General features: G+C 31.7%; 1 protein-coding gene and 1 pseudogene across 5 annotated transcripts in view; one reads left to right on the top strand and one right to left on the bottom strand.

Moving 5' to 3' along the window:
* LOC129941766 (rab11 family-interacting protein 3) overlaps positions 1-15588 on the top strand; it is a 248386-nt gene that overhangs the window by 153155 nt on the left and 79643 nt on the right. For 3 of the 5 annotated variants that reach the window (XM_056050492.1, XM_056050488.1, XM_056050490.1), the window contains 2 exons: positions 5864-5902; positions 12922-13036. In XM_056050492.1, the coding sequence (XP_055906467.1) occupies positions 5864-5902; positions 12922-13036 (154 nt within the window). The remainder of the gene's footprint in view (positions 1-5863; positions 5903-12921; positions 13037-15588) is intronic. The other 2 variants (XM_056050489.1, XM_056050491.1) reach the window with 1 other exon arrangement.
* On the bottom strand, positions 3490-3586 carry LOC129943605 (small nucleolar RNA U3; annotated as a pseudogene).

Here is a 15588-nt window from a genome sequence, read left to right as displayed (position 1 = left end):
TAAATATTGCACATTTAATAAATTTGGACTAAGGGTAGTATCACAGCAGACAGGAAGATGATCCGAACTAAGTGCATTTGCAGTAATAGGGTTCGTAAAGCAATGCGGAATATTAGAAATAAAAAAATCTATTGTAGATGGAGAAGCTCTACGACGGGCCGGTATATAAGTTGGAGCGTTTGGAAACATTAGTGTGATAGGGTATCTCATAGTGAAATCCAACAGATCGTTACCAAATGAATTTGCCCGAAGACAACCCCATTGTCGGTGTTTACAATTAAAGTCACCGCCTATTATAAACTGGTCATTACTTATTAGTTTTTTCAAGTCGTTTATAAAGCATCGCCTTTTAGTTTTTGTATTATTGGATCTGCCACCGGGAAAATATATTGAATACATTTTGAGCTTATTGGAGTTTTGCAAAATCAATTCGACTCCAATGGCTTCAATGACATTAGTATTAATTTTTGGCAATAAAATATGTTTTATTTCTTTTTTGAGGAGGATGGCAACACCGCCACCTAAACTCTCTCTATCTAATCTATGACATACAAAATTACTATTTGAAAAACTGACACCAACATCAAGCCAAGTTTCACACAAAAGACAAATATCAACATTAGCATTTAAGAGAAAATTAAAGAACTCAGTACATTTATTACGAATGCCACGGGCATTCCAACATACGATTTTCATATTCTGTAAATTACTTGCCATTATGAGAGTATAAATATTTTGTTGCTAGCTGTGCAATGACATGAAATTGTTCTAACTTGGATTTACATTGACCAAGCTTAGTAATCATCTCCATTGTAAGAGAAGCAATCTCTTCTTGAGAAAAGAGATCGTTCTCTTGTGAATTAGTGTTGCTCATCAAAACAGGGTTCGTCAAATTCGTTGACTGTTGTTGTTGTTGAGGTAGCTGAAGCTGCTGATGTTGTTGTGTAGAACGTGGTGTCATCTTCCAATGGTTTGTAGGTGGAGGGAGCGAGGGAAAATCATGCATATTCCCAATCCCAATATCGACTTGCTTGTTTGCGTTATGCGCTTGCTGCCGTGGAGCATGTAAATTGCGTTTAGTTGCTCTGGGAGCTCTCTCTTTCATTTGGATATACTTTATTCGGCTATCACATGTTTGATCAGTGGAGCGATGGTTCTGCTGGCAATTTGCACATTTGGGAAAAGAACCATCGGCCACAGTGCACTCTGAAGTCTTGTGGGGACCGGAACAATTAGCACAACTCGATTTAACGTTGCAATGTCTCTCACCATGGCCAAACATTTGACAATTATGACACTGGGTTATTTTATTTTTAAAATGCTTTTGAAATTCCCAACGAACATGGGTACGAAAAATAGTTTTTATATTGTTTCTTAACTGGGCAATTCGGGCCGAACCATTTTCTAAATAAACAATATAGAAAGTATCAACAAATGTTTCATGATTTTTGGTTATCATTTTTACATCTTTGCACTTAAGACCCAGTGATATTAACTCAGTTTTAAGAGTATTTGTGTCAATTGAGTCCAAACCGAACAAAATAACTTTAAATGACCTTTCATTGCGAAGGTCATGTGAGAAAAATTCACAATTTTTATCTTTTAATGATTTTAACACCTTGTTATATGTGTCTAAGGAATCACAAAACACTTTGATGCCAATTGAAATTTTTTGGATTGAGTAGTCTGATAAATTAAGTTCTTTCATCAACGTATGAATATAAACACTAGTTTTTTTTAGCACTTTTATTGGAGGTATCGATTGTTTTTTCTTAGATGTCGGTGCCTGGGTGTTAATAGAAGGCTGATCTATTTCATCATCGATTGAAAGAATTTCAAATGGATTGATGTTATCCATTATGGATGTTTTAGTAGGATTTGATCTCTTGGATTTATAAACCGAGGATTCAAGATCCTCTTCGCCGCGGGAGCGCTTTCGTTGAATTTTGATAGTTTTAACTATAATTCAATTGTATAGATAGGTACAGAATCGCACGACTGTCACGGACACTAGCACGACTAGGAATGATTGTCATTTAAAAAAATACAATTTAACAATAAATTGAAATTGTTTGAATTGATCACAAAATTGTAACAATCTTACAGTCACAATTCGGGATCTAGTAATTAAAAACCTTTAGACTTTTTTTTAAGTAATACTTAAAATATATGATCGATGTCAATGCTTATTTATGAATTAAGAATCAATTTCAAGAATTTGTAAAGTTGTCGAGGACATACAATTCCAAATGTGTAAATTGTTGATGGAAAATCACATAGAAAAGATATATTGTTGCAATCGTAGCCATAGGCCATATGGCAAATATCGTTTTCTATTGTTATTAAAATAAACACTCATTGATTTCTCTTAAAAAATACTTCTTTACTAAAATATACAAATTAAACATTTTATTAGAGCACCCTATAGACTTAGAAACTTTCTTCGATACATTGGTATGTTCGTAGGTTCGGGATACCTTTTTTCGTCAGCCATATCTCAGAAACATGAGCATAGATATCTACTTTAATTGAATTTGGTTTAATAGATAATATCATTTAAACATTTAAAAATTAAAAGATACTCACAAAATAAAAAAGTACCATTTAAATTGTTCTTATAAATTAAAAACAATAACAAAAATATTTGTCACCTCGAATATTTGGCGAACAAAAAATTACATATTCTCTAAAATAATTTATAGCATTAATGAATAACGTTTTTGACATCTGGTCAAATTTGGAGAAAAATCGAAGTGACTAAAAACCTTCAAAAAAAAACTACTGCCTACTAACAACAAAAACCTAAAGACTCTTGAATTTTATGCGTAGTTCTATGTCTCAAATAGTAATGGCCTTAGTCTTAAAGCTCTCGAAAGTGCGTATAAAGAAATAAGGGCAAGTAAATTTCTGCAATCTAAAAAACTGGAAAGAATGTCGCGTATAAACGCAGATTTTGCATACCTAGTAATAAACTTTTTTACTGATACGAATGATGAATTGTATTAACACTACCGAAGAATTTTCTTGAAGCAAAGCGCGAGAAGTTCCTTTTAACACTTTCAATCTTCTTATATCACATTGTTGTTAGGTTCCATACAACACAAGCATATTGCAACAAAGGCCTAACAATACTAGAGAAAAAGGGATTTCAGGGTATCTACGGAATTTCTTCTTAAAAATCCATTAAGTTTGGAAATAATGAAATTAATATAAAGTTTAAATGCAAGTTTTTCGTTAAAGATGACACAAAGATTCTGAACTCTATGAACGATTTTAAGTTCAACATCTTTCAAAGAATATAATGGAACTATATGATATAAATACCTATTAGAGGACATTGACTCAAATTTATGTATACATAATTAATTTAAGATCATTTAGGTTACAGCACTTACAAAATTCATCTAGGTCATTTTGGAAGAGTAGGCAATCATTGAAATTAGAAATAACAGCCAAAAACTTAAATGCATTTGCGAATAAGCGACATTTTCAGAATTTTGGACACATAGTTATATAGTTAATTTCGTACTCTCTTCAAAAGTGAGAGAAGACTGACTACAGAAATGATCCTGTGAAGTATAGTCTTATACCCGTAGCATGATGGTTAGTGCGTTGGACCGTCATGCCAGAGGTCTTGGGTTCGATTCCTGCCTATGCCATCTAAAGTTTCTTTGGCGTGTTCTGCCTCTTGCGAGGAATTGACAAATTTTCCAAGAGTAATTCTTGTCATGAAAAGTGCTTTCTCAAAATTAGCCGTTCGGATTCGGATCAAAACTGTAGGTAGCCCCATTAAGAAAGATAGGATTACCTAGTTGGCTCCCTTCAGGAACACCAGAGGTAACTTGGATCCGTTTTGAACAAATGTGGTCAACAATTTTAAATTAGTTACGACCAAATAAAATATGAACTAAACCACTTCAACAATAACCCCCTAATTCAATGTTCCTTAAGACGAATTTCAAGTTCACCCCACTAAAAGCTTTCGTAAATTCCTATGAATTTGTTTTTTATCTTCTTAAGAATTTATACAGATGTTCGAAAATTCAACTTAGTTTGAGACAGTAGATTGATAGACAATCTGACTTCTTTGGAATGATATAAAAATTAAAAGTAGGCCTATAATTTTATACCTTATCTTTTTTTCTCGAATTTTTATCCAAGTGTTACTACCAACATTTTCCACTCTCCTAAGAAAATTCTAGAAGACAAAGATTGACTGAAAAGCTCTGTCAATGGAACACAAAATATTTCAGCAGAATGACACAAAACTATGGAAATGAAGCCTAAAATATCAGAATTATGAAAGGGTTCTAATTTATTCAACAGTTTTAGTGAATTAGCAATATGAACTTTCAATGCTGAATAATCAAGGACTGATGGAAATGATTAAGGATACTCATCATTTACTTCACTAGTGCGGACACAATTACTCATATATAAAGCTTGAAAGTAATCAACAAACATATTAGTGATTTCTTAGGTCACAAGAAAATCTCTGAATTAAGTGCATTGTCGCAGGAAAACATACACTCTTTTAAGTTATTATAATTCCAAAACAAATTTGCATTAAATTTCAATTTCGATTCAATTGATTAAACATCATTAGAAGAAAGTAACTTAGATACAAAACTCCTTAAACGACAGGAGATCACATAATCATTCATACAATATGGTTTTAAAATCGTTTATACGTAAGGCGGTAGCTCTACCACTTTGGACTAGAAATTGACCTTTTTTGAACTAAAATAAAAAACTATTTAATACTCCATTAACAATACTTTTGAATTTAAATCTAGCACATTGTTTTTAAATTGGGAGATCCAATTTATAAAATTTAACTTAGATTTCAATAAATCTAACTTATTAGGGTTGAATTTATGAAATAAAGAATTGGAGTTCTTGTAACAATTGTTATCATTTCATGAACGGATTTTGGAAGAAGTCGAAGTAACTCAAAAGCATTAGCATTCAAATTTTCAGAAACGAAAAATATATTCAATATTCTATTCAAAGAATTTACAACATTATTTATTTCATTTAGGCTTAAAGAAAACAAAGATCCAACTAATAAAATTAAAAAAATAAAGAACTTTGTAGAAATTGATTTTTGACTCGAATATCTTGACCATATTTAATGATATTTACCTTAAATTAATTTTAACATTTCTTAAATGTTAAGAAAAAAACCAATTGACAGTTAAGAAAAAAAGTATCTACAAAAACAACTATGCAAATTTGGTAAAAAAAAACAATTAAAAAGCTTATAAAATATTCAATCGGATCACAATAAACAAAAAGAAAGTTATTTATAACTCTTTTATAAATCTCAATCATTTCTTAGGCATGGGTTACTTTGAATGTCGAAATCGAAGTTTTTAAGGAATTGTAAATTTTCTCACAAGGCGCATAACTTATTAAATGTCAAAAAGTGTGACGTTATATCCTTGAGAACTAACTCTACGAATTATATACCTAACCTACTTTGTTATCCAAGTACACATATTTGGGGTATTTTATTTCAGTTCATTTCTATAAAAAAGCCATTTGCTTATTTTAAATAAATAATAATGTTCTTTGTTCTAAATGACACACTTTATACATATTTCTTGAAGGATTTCTTAATATTAATTATGCACCCTGTTAATTAATATACACTTAAGTCAACTTAAAAAATATTAAAAATAGCATAACTTAACAAAAAATTGCAATAAAAATTAAAATCACTGTTTATTTAACATCTTATCATTTGTAGAGAAATTCACTTGACTAATTGTTAAAATATCATTTGTTTTAAATACATTTTTCTTTATATTGAAGTGACTAGGTTATTAATTAATTCTTATATTTGTTTGTATCTTTTTAGTTCTGGCAGACGCAAGCTTGGTTCAAATGCCTTAGCTAGGTAAGTAATTTGAGACTTTATTGCGGTAATTTCTTTTTTTCTTAAGTTCAACTTCCTATGACTTTTTTTTTTAATTTATAAATATCTATAGCTGCCATATTTGTTTATAAAAATAACTGTTTGGTCTTAATTAACTATTCTTGTAACGTTCTTATGCAATAAGCTACGTACCAACATATTTATCTATGAATATGCGAGGTAGGCAAGATAGAAAATGATGAGTGCGTAAAGAAATCGAAAAGAAAAACAAATAAACAGAAATCAATATAAACAAAATCAAAAACAAATTGTGATGTGTAAATGTTACGAGGTACGGTTGAATAAATTGGTTGCAGATTAATGAACTGCACTTTACACTGCACTACACATCAAAAGCGAAACATTTCGCAGGTATTACAATATTATTCGTATTTATTCAGTCAGAGACGCTTTGTGTAATGCGTTAAAGCCATCACTATAGTTTGGATATAGTTTTCAACATATTGATTTACCTGTAACATACATATTAAATAAAATCCACATAATTCTTATAGTTTCCTTGAATTGAGGAGTGTATGCAGAGGTGGATTGCAATTTAAATGAATAATTAATTGAACAAACATAAAACAATTATAAAATATACTTAGGCTAGGTAAAAGGTGTTTTTTAAGAGGTATATAACTTTAAGTTGATAACACTATTTTAAGTGGCAGCCATTTTGTCAGTTGACTCTTTGGTTTAGCGATGAAGCTCACTTTTTGAATTAATACGTGAATAAACAAACCTGCAGTAGTTGCAGTGATGACAATCCACAAAAATTTACTGTTTGGTGTCCTGGTGTCCATTATGATTTGATGACAAAATTGGTCTTTACTTCTTTAAATCCTCAATATAGAAGCAGATTTCCTTCAGACTTTCTGATATAAGCAGCTGCCACTAGCTGATAGCTCCATATTCATTAATAAAGGGTGATTTTTTTGAGGTTAGGATTTTCATGCATTAGTATTTGACAGATCACGCGGGATTTCAGACATGGTGTCAAAGAGAAAGATGCTCAGTATGCTTTGACATTTCATCATGAATAGACTTACTAACGAGCAACGCTTGCAAATCATTGAATTTTATTACCAAAATCAGTGTTCGGTTCGAAATGTGTTTATCGACAAATTTTGTTCAGCGATAAGGCTCATTTCTGGTTGAATGGCTACGTAAATAAGCAAAATTGCCGCATTTGGAGTGAAGAGCAACCAGAAGCCGTTCAAGAACTGCCCATGCATCCCGAAAAATGCACTGTTTGGTGTGGTTTGTACGCTGGTGGAATCATTGGACCGTATTTTTTCAAAGATGCTGTTGGACGCAACGTTACGGTGAATGGCGATCGCTATCGTTCAATACTAACAAACTTTTTGTTGCCAAAAATGGAAGAACTGAACTTGGTTAACATTTGGTTTCAACAAGATGGCGCTACATGCCACACAGCTCGCGATTCTATGGCCATTTTGAAGGAAAACTTCGGAGAACAATTCATCTCAAGGAATGGACCGGTAAGTTGGCCACCAAGATCATGCGATTTGACGCCTTTAGACTATTTTTTGTGGGGCTACGTCAAGTCTAAAGTCTACACAAATAAGCCAGCAACTATTCCAGCTTTGGAAGACAACATTTCCGAAGAAATTCGGGCTATTCAGGCCGAAATGCTCGAAAAAGTTACCCAAAATTGGACTTTCCGAATGGACCACCTAAGACGCAGCCGCGGTCAACATTTAAATGAAATTATCTTCAAAAAATAAATGTCATGGACCAATCTAACGTTTCAAATAAAGAATCGATGAGATTTTGCAAATCTTATGCGTTTTTTTTTTTAAAGTTCTCAAGCTCTTAAAAAATCACCGTTTAGATATGCAGCATTAAATTCTATTTCTGCCGTTCAATATGAGCACTGATGAACTCACGAAAATTGGTACAACACTGAACCAATCCAGCATACACTCAACCATAGGCACCTCATGCTGTGAATTAAAATGCATCATTGGTAACAAGACAACCCAAGAAACCAACGAAATATGGAAATGCTTTGAAACCCCTGTGTCACGGCAAGACGAATAAAGGTCAAATTAGACAAGAGAAAACCCTATTCGATTATGCATATAGACAAAAAATCTGAAACCTTCTGAAAAATGCGGCTTACTAGATAGATAAATTCTTTATTTTAAAAAAAGATTTTACAATATAATCTCCTAAGAATAAGGACATGGCATTGACTGCGCCGTCTGCCTGAATTGACATTTCATACTTACTTACTTACTTACTTAAGGTGGCGCTACAGTCCTGTGTGAACTAGGGTCTCACCCAAAAAACTTCTCAATCTAGCTCGGTCCCTAGCTAGATGTCTCCAGTTTCGCGCTCCAAGTTGGGTGAGGTCACCTTCCACTTGTGCGCGCCACCTGATCCGCGGTCTTCCTCTACTGCGCTGTCCTGTGGGTGTGGATTCGAAGACTTTCCGGGCCGGAGCATTGGTTTCCATGCGCTCTACGTGACCCAGCCATCTTAGTCGTTAGACTTTTACTCTTCTTGCTAAGTCTACGTCGCTGTACAGCCCGTACAGTTCGTCGTTCCATCTTCTCCTCCACTCCCCTTCGATGCATACGGGACCGTAGATCACACGAAGAACTGTTCTCTCGATTGACTAAAGGTGCTTTTATCCGCTTTTGTCATATTCCATGCTTTCTGCACCGACGGGGCAGGGCAGGGATGCTAATGGTTTTATATAGCGACACTTTGGTCCCTCGAGAGAGGACTTTACCACCATTGCTTTGTTAGCCAAAGAAACAGCGATTAGCAAGCGTTATTCTGCGTTTGATCTTAGCGCTGGTGTTGTTTTCTGCGTTTGCAGCGGTGCCTAGGTAGAATAAGTCTTTAACTGCCCCAAAGTTATGTCTGTCGATGGTGACATTTTGACCGAGACGTCGGTGTTCTAAGTCCTTTCTGCAAGTACTTTGTTTGCCGCCTCTGCCTCATTACTCACAAAAGCCCCATTGACATCACGCTGAGTTCTTCCGATTATGTCAATGTATCAGCATATGCTAGTAATTGGACAGACTTTTGAAAGATAGTGCCTCTAGTGTTGACAATTGAGCTCTGCACTATTCTTTCAAGCACGATATTAAAAAAATCGCAAGACAGCGCATCACCTTGTCTAAAACCTTTATTGAAATCGAAAGGTTCTGTTAAGTTGTTTTCAACCTTTAGCGTGAATTCTCCATGTACATCCTCATAAACGGACGAGTTTGGCAGGGATGCCAAAACTAGACATGGCTCTATACGCTCGTCCCTGTAGATGCTGTCTTATACGGCCTTGAAATCAATGAAAAGATGGTGGGTGTCGATTTGGTGTTTTTGGTTTTTTTTCCAGGATCTGCCATAATGTTGCTGCCCAAAACGTTACAGTCAATAGTGACTGCTGTAGAGCCATGATTACTGACTTTTTCGTCTATCAATAATTGAACAAAAATTATATGTAGAAGATGTGGCTTCAACAAGATTATGACGCAAAATGGCAAACAGCTCTTTAACCGCGTAGTTTATGTTACGACGATAAGGTGGCCTCTAAGATCGCCTCCAATTTAACACTTGCTATTTTTTGTGGGGATATGTGTAGTCACTAGTCGATAAGACCGAAACGATTGGCGTCTTAGAGAACAACATTTAGCGCAAATTGACAAATTAGAGTCCAGATTAGACAACGTCCAAACCAGCCGTGCTGGTATATGACCGAACAGCAATCAATTCTAAATTTTAATTCCAGAAGATTATCTTTTGAACAAAGATGTAGTTTTAATTTCAATTTAATAATGTTTGTTTCATACCACTTCAAAGTTCTTCATCTATAAAAAAATACCCTTTAAATAATGACATTGAGTGGTTAACTTTTGATCTTTCTTAATTTAAGCAAGTCGTGTTTTATGTGAAAGGCTCTGGTTGATAGTTTGTTAAAGGTTATTTAAAGAATGGAATAGTTTTGTTTTGGTATTAAATCGTACGGACGAAAGGAAAGTTCACAGTACCGCTTTTCGAAATAATACTATCCTCAAATTGAATTTGCTATGAATTGCGCCCAGCACTTCTAATTCTCTTTTCACAGTTTGGAAGCTTTGTTGTTAAACGAAACGGCAACAATAACCATCGAAACTTTGCTTTAAGACCATGTAATCATTTTAGAAACATTTCAGAAACAGAAAAACTTTTCTGAAAAGTTTTATATGATCCACTTGACGAAAATTGTTAAAACAAATTAAAAAAAAACTACATTATCAGTGCTACTTATTTAACACTCCATTTTCATGCACCAAACTGGAAACACAATTTTGAAACAAAAAAAAAAAACATTTCAGAAATATTTCTTAAAGCGTCTACACCAAAAAAAAATAGAAACTTTTCATCGGACACTTTTCTGCAAGGTTTCTAAAACATATTTATGGAATGGGAAATATTTCAGAAAGTTTTTTGTAAAAATATTTCCCGAAAGGTTTTTTTGGTGTAGACACACCTTAATGCAACTAAACAAACACAATTAGCAAAATTTCTGTTATTTCTATAAAAATGATTTCGTTCCTACCCTGAACACACTTGAAAAGTTCCACACTATAGCCTGAAACAAATCTAAACACTTGGAAAAACAGAAACAGCTGCAATATCAAATCAGTTCACATTAAAATAACTCATTTTTGGGCTTTATCAACTTCTTATGCGCCAAATCGCATTAATAAAGTCAACATAAAGACAAAACACACATTCTTTATATACTTCCTTGCACTTTTGAAAGACTTCAAACACTTTCCGACGCAGTAAATTAATAATAATTAATTGTTTTTTTTCTATTAAAACTAATTTTATTGGATATGCTTTGTCTTTTTCGATCTTAAGTATATAAAAAAAAACTTAATTAATTGGGTTAAATGATCAATGGCTGATCTATTTTTATTTTTGTTTTTATTTTGTTTTGATGTGTTTATTTTTTTCGTTTTTGTAGAAATGAATTTGTGCAATGATATAGGAAACTACTTTGAAGCGAAACTGAAAATTTGTTGAATATTTCTTAATGTCGTTAATCATAATCATTCATAAATAATCATAAAAGCTCAATCGCTTACAATGAGTTGATAAAAAAAATCTATTGCCTATCTATGTTTTTATAGTATTATGAAACTAAAAGCTTAAAACTAGGACTTTGAAAAAATTAAACTTCATAAATATAATAACCGGACAAATATTTATAAGCACTTGGTACCCATTTTCAAAATTTCACCCGTTTTCTAGTAATTTTCTCTCTCATCTAGTTGCAGACAAGAGCCCGAAAAAATTATTTTATGCGACTGTTTATGACTTAAAGTCTAGACCATGATATCTTCGTCACATTCAAATGAAAACACAGCCCAAAGAGAAAAAAAACGGATACCATGGTAAACCGTCAAACTATTGGCTTTCCGTTAAATTTGAAAGCGTCGTTCAAAAAAGTACTACAGCAAATGTACTGTTTTTTTCCGGTTTGTGCTTTTGCTAAATATTTTTTCGTAAATCGGTTTATTTCTTTACTATTTATGAATATCCGGTGCATTTCCAAGCTATTCAAATGGTGAAGAACTACGCTTTGTGGTTAAAATATTGTAGTCTAGCCTCAAACCACATCAATTTAAAAAAAGTTTGCTGCTCAGTTCACAATAATAAGAATGAAAATAATTCACAATTATTTTTATCTGAGTTTATTTTGTTTTACGCCAGTTATATCGACTTGTACCATCGAAGCTTTTGATTCACGTGAATTGTTCATGAAATTTGACGTCAATATTTTGAAAATAATTTAAATTCAAATTACACTTTACCAGGGTTTTGGTGGCGTTAATTAAAATCTGACTTCAAAATGATATCCATTTCTTTTAAATTTAAAAACCCACTTACATATAGGATTTTTGAGGCTATTTTTATGAAGTAGCTTTTTTTCAATACAATTCGTGATAATTTTCCAAATCCATAATTAATTTCTTCAATATTCTGTAGAAATATTTATTTTATTTCATATACTATCCGAAAAAAAACATTAAAAGTTGTTAGATTTCACCTTTTTTACAAAAATCTAAAAAAAAATGATAAAACATTTTTGCTAAATGGTTTTTAAAAGGAAAAGGCAAAACAGTTCAACAACAATTCGATCAAACCAAGTTTTTGAAATATATTGAAAATATATATATTTTTTTAACTTGAACAAGTAGTTGAAAGTAGAGTTTGGATCAGAAATCAGAAATTAAGTTAAAAACTATTAAAGAATTTAATTCAAGTTTTAAAGACTCTTAACTAATGAGAATTTCAAGAATCCTAGTAAAATACTTACTAGCAAACGCTTTAAATTGTAAATCATCATACAATTTATTATTAAGATACATTTTAAGTTTTAACTTAGGCTCAAAAACACCGTTTTTGGCTGTTCTTAGGATTTTCAAAGAAGTATATTTCAAAAACCTGATGTAATACAAACATTTAAAGACGAGATTCGAATTAAGGAAATCTTAGTCCTTTAAAAAAGTATTGTTTTGTTTGTTTTTGGTTTTTCAATAAGGGCGGGTATATGTTTTGACGTTTGCCGTGTGGCACGTATTGCCCTCCTTCTGGAATCGCATGTGCTCCTCGTCAATAAAGATAATTGTTCTGCCAAAATTGGGATCACCTTCCAAACTATTTGAAGCCCTGTCAGCGAACAAACGGCGTTGTCTATAGTTATGAACTTTAAGCTCCTGGCTCAATTGGATCTTGTACGGGTGTAGGCCAAGACACAGCCCGAAATTGATTAACTCAAAACAAAATGGCCGCCACGGGGTGCCAAAATCTACCCGCGCTAATTTAAAAACCAGTTATTTTGTAGACCAGTGTAAAATTGCACTCAAATTCGATCTAGAAAATTGTAAGAAAATATTAAGTAAAATTTAATTCTATTTAATTTTTTTTATTTGTTTAAAACTTCAAATATATTTTAAATTATCCACCTTTAGTCATCTTTACAGATCGTCGAGTTTTAACTCATCAGGTAGGAGCTCAAACTGTGATACAACTGAAGACATGTACAGCGATGTTAGTCTTGAAGACGTCCAAGATTTAAGTCATAAGGTGAGTTCTTATTTATTTTTTAAAACTTATTTTACCTTCGCCCGAATTAACTGTTTAAAATATTAAATTTTGAAAAATGGGAAAACAATCCAGAATTAATTTTAAATAATCAACAAAGCACATAACTGACAATAAAACAAGTAAGACAATTTGTTTTATTTACAGATATTTTGAAAAAATGCTGTACAAATAAAATAAAATCTGTTTCAGAACCACAAGCTCCTTATTATTTTTCTACTGATAATATTAAATATTTAAAAATATTACGTATATTCTTTTTTTACTTATCTAACGAAATTGAAAATGCATCTTATATTAACACTGATTTTACTTGCATGCTAAAACTTTCTGTTTACAAAGTCTCAACCGTTAGGAACGTGTTATTTTTTTAATATCAGCAATTTCCACTCAGAAAGTCACAGACCTTTTAATCATCAAAAAGTGGCATTTGTTTTTGAAAAAATAAATAAAAACCTAATTTTTCAATCGTCACAACGTTGTTTGATTCAGTAATCTGATAATTCTGATTACACTGAGGTCATTAAAACGTGATTAACGTTGTTGAACTGCACTTTCAAACCTTAACTAAAAAATATGCTGACAAATGCTTAATGTTTACACCTAATCTGAAAAAGCTTCGATTAAATATCATTTCTGTAATTTTAAGCAAAAGATTTACTTGTAAAATTTAAATTCCAAATATATCGTCCTCTCAGAAGCTAAGTTTTTTATGTCAAAATTTAGCAATTTTGGTAAAAAAATACAGAACAAATCTGTCAGCAGTCATTAAAATACATCTTCAAGGCGTGATGGCATAATTTTTGTTTTGCATTTTAGAAACCATCCCTGAACTTTTCATCAGTAAAATGACATTTTCAGTTTCATGTCGGACGTCATTGGGCTGGGCAGGTTCAGGCGACCTAAGGGACTTGAAAGTAAGGCAACTTTCTAGCATCTGATTGGCCTTTTAATTAAGGCAACTTTATTGGAAAATTGAGTAGAAAGTTAGTTACTTCTGTCAAAATGACAGTTGATCATGTTTTTTCATTCAACTGAAAGCTGAACTTTGTTACTCTATAATTTATTTAACTCTGCACAACTACATTTAATGTTTTATTTCAAAGTGTTCGTTGTCAATTTGGAAAAGATATAAGTAATATTTCTTTACAATACTAAATACAAATCGTGATTGATGGACTTGTAGCTTGCCTGAAGAGTGTTTTTGGTAGTTTTTGTGCTATGGTTTGTGAAGTATAGTTGTGAATTTGAAATTCAAGACACTTGAAAAACTAACTAGTTGCCTTGGACAAAATGAAGATACGTTCAAAGAATGAAGTTGACTGAATATGAAGTTTATTATGTTTTCTGAACCTGCCCATTGTGTATTGCTGTGTTGTTTGTTGCAGAAGAAGTCTTAATCTTAAAATGTCTAAACCGAAACGAAAAGGTTATTTTTTTCTTTTTTATTTGTGACCTTTATCTTCAAAAAATACTAATACTAAAATGTAAACTTTTCGTTTTATGTCATTTCTCTTAATTTTTTTTTGACAATTATTTTATTGCTTACAAGTTTTATTTTAGTTAAGTCATTTCGTTGCCTCAGAATTGTTCTGTCGTAAACGCCAAATTTTTAGTTCTGGAAAAAACTTTCCAGAACATCATAAAAAGAAAAACTAGTCGCTGGTATTTTTTAAATTTTTTATATAATATAGCATAGAATATTCTGTAATTAATAATGTCTTAAAAAGATCCAATTAATTATAGTTTTTGAGTTATAGCAATTTTAAGCTAATATCAGTTTGTCGTATACGTCACCAAAGTCAGCGTTTTGTATGTTTTTTTAGTCCATGCACGTACGACAAAGTGAGTCAACGTACCACATCCCAATATCCAATAGAAAGTTTGATCTTTTACAAAATGATAAGGATTAAATTATAAAAATGCAATGATTTTATAGTTGAAAATTCAGTTTTATTTTTTTGTAAACAAATCAACAAAAAAAAAAACAAAAAAATAGGTTAGTAAATAAATTAATATTTTATTGGAATTACTCAAAAAAAATGAAAATTAAATTAGGCAATAAAAATAAATAAAAATATAATTATAAATCTATTATTGTCAATTATTATTATCAAATCACAAATTAATATCATATAATTACAAAAACTAACAACAAAATATTAAGAAATAAATCAAAGAAAGTTAATATGAAATATTTAATTATAAATGAAAGATTTTTGGGTTGGAAATGCATTTTTAGTGCCCCTTTTAAAAATGTTAAGTTCTACAAAGTCAAACTTCAAACCGCTTGTTTTAAAATGTAGTGTAAAAATTACATCTTTGCAATATTTCAAAATTTTTATTTTGCTGAATGGCATAAAATAAAAATTCAGCCGACCGAAATCTTTGGTCTGCATTTGCATGATTTTAGGCTTAACATTTTAGAATTCCATTTTTTTAAGAGTCTCAAAAGTAAAAGCTTGCTAAATATTTAATTTTTTGAGATATTTATCAATGGAGCTATGAATGCAATCTACTTGTTGAATTAGTGA

The sequence above is a fragment of the Eupeodes corollae genome, chromosome 1 (assembly GCF_945859685.1).
Source record: "Eupeodes corollae chromosome 1, idEupCoro1.1, whole genome shotgun sequence".
Lineage (NCBI taxonomy): Eukaryota > Metazoa > Arthropoda > Insecta > Diptera > Syrphidae > Eupeodes > Eupeodes corollae.
Note: the sequence above shows the minus strand (reverse complement) of the source record. Positions and strands in the feature narration are given on the sequence as shown.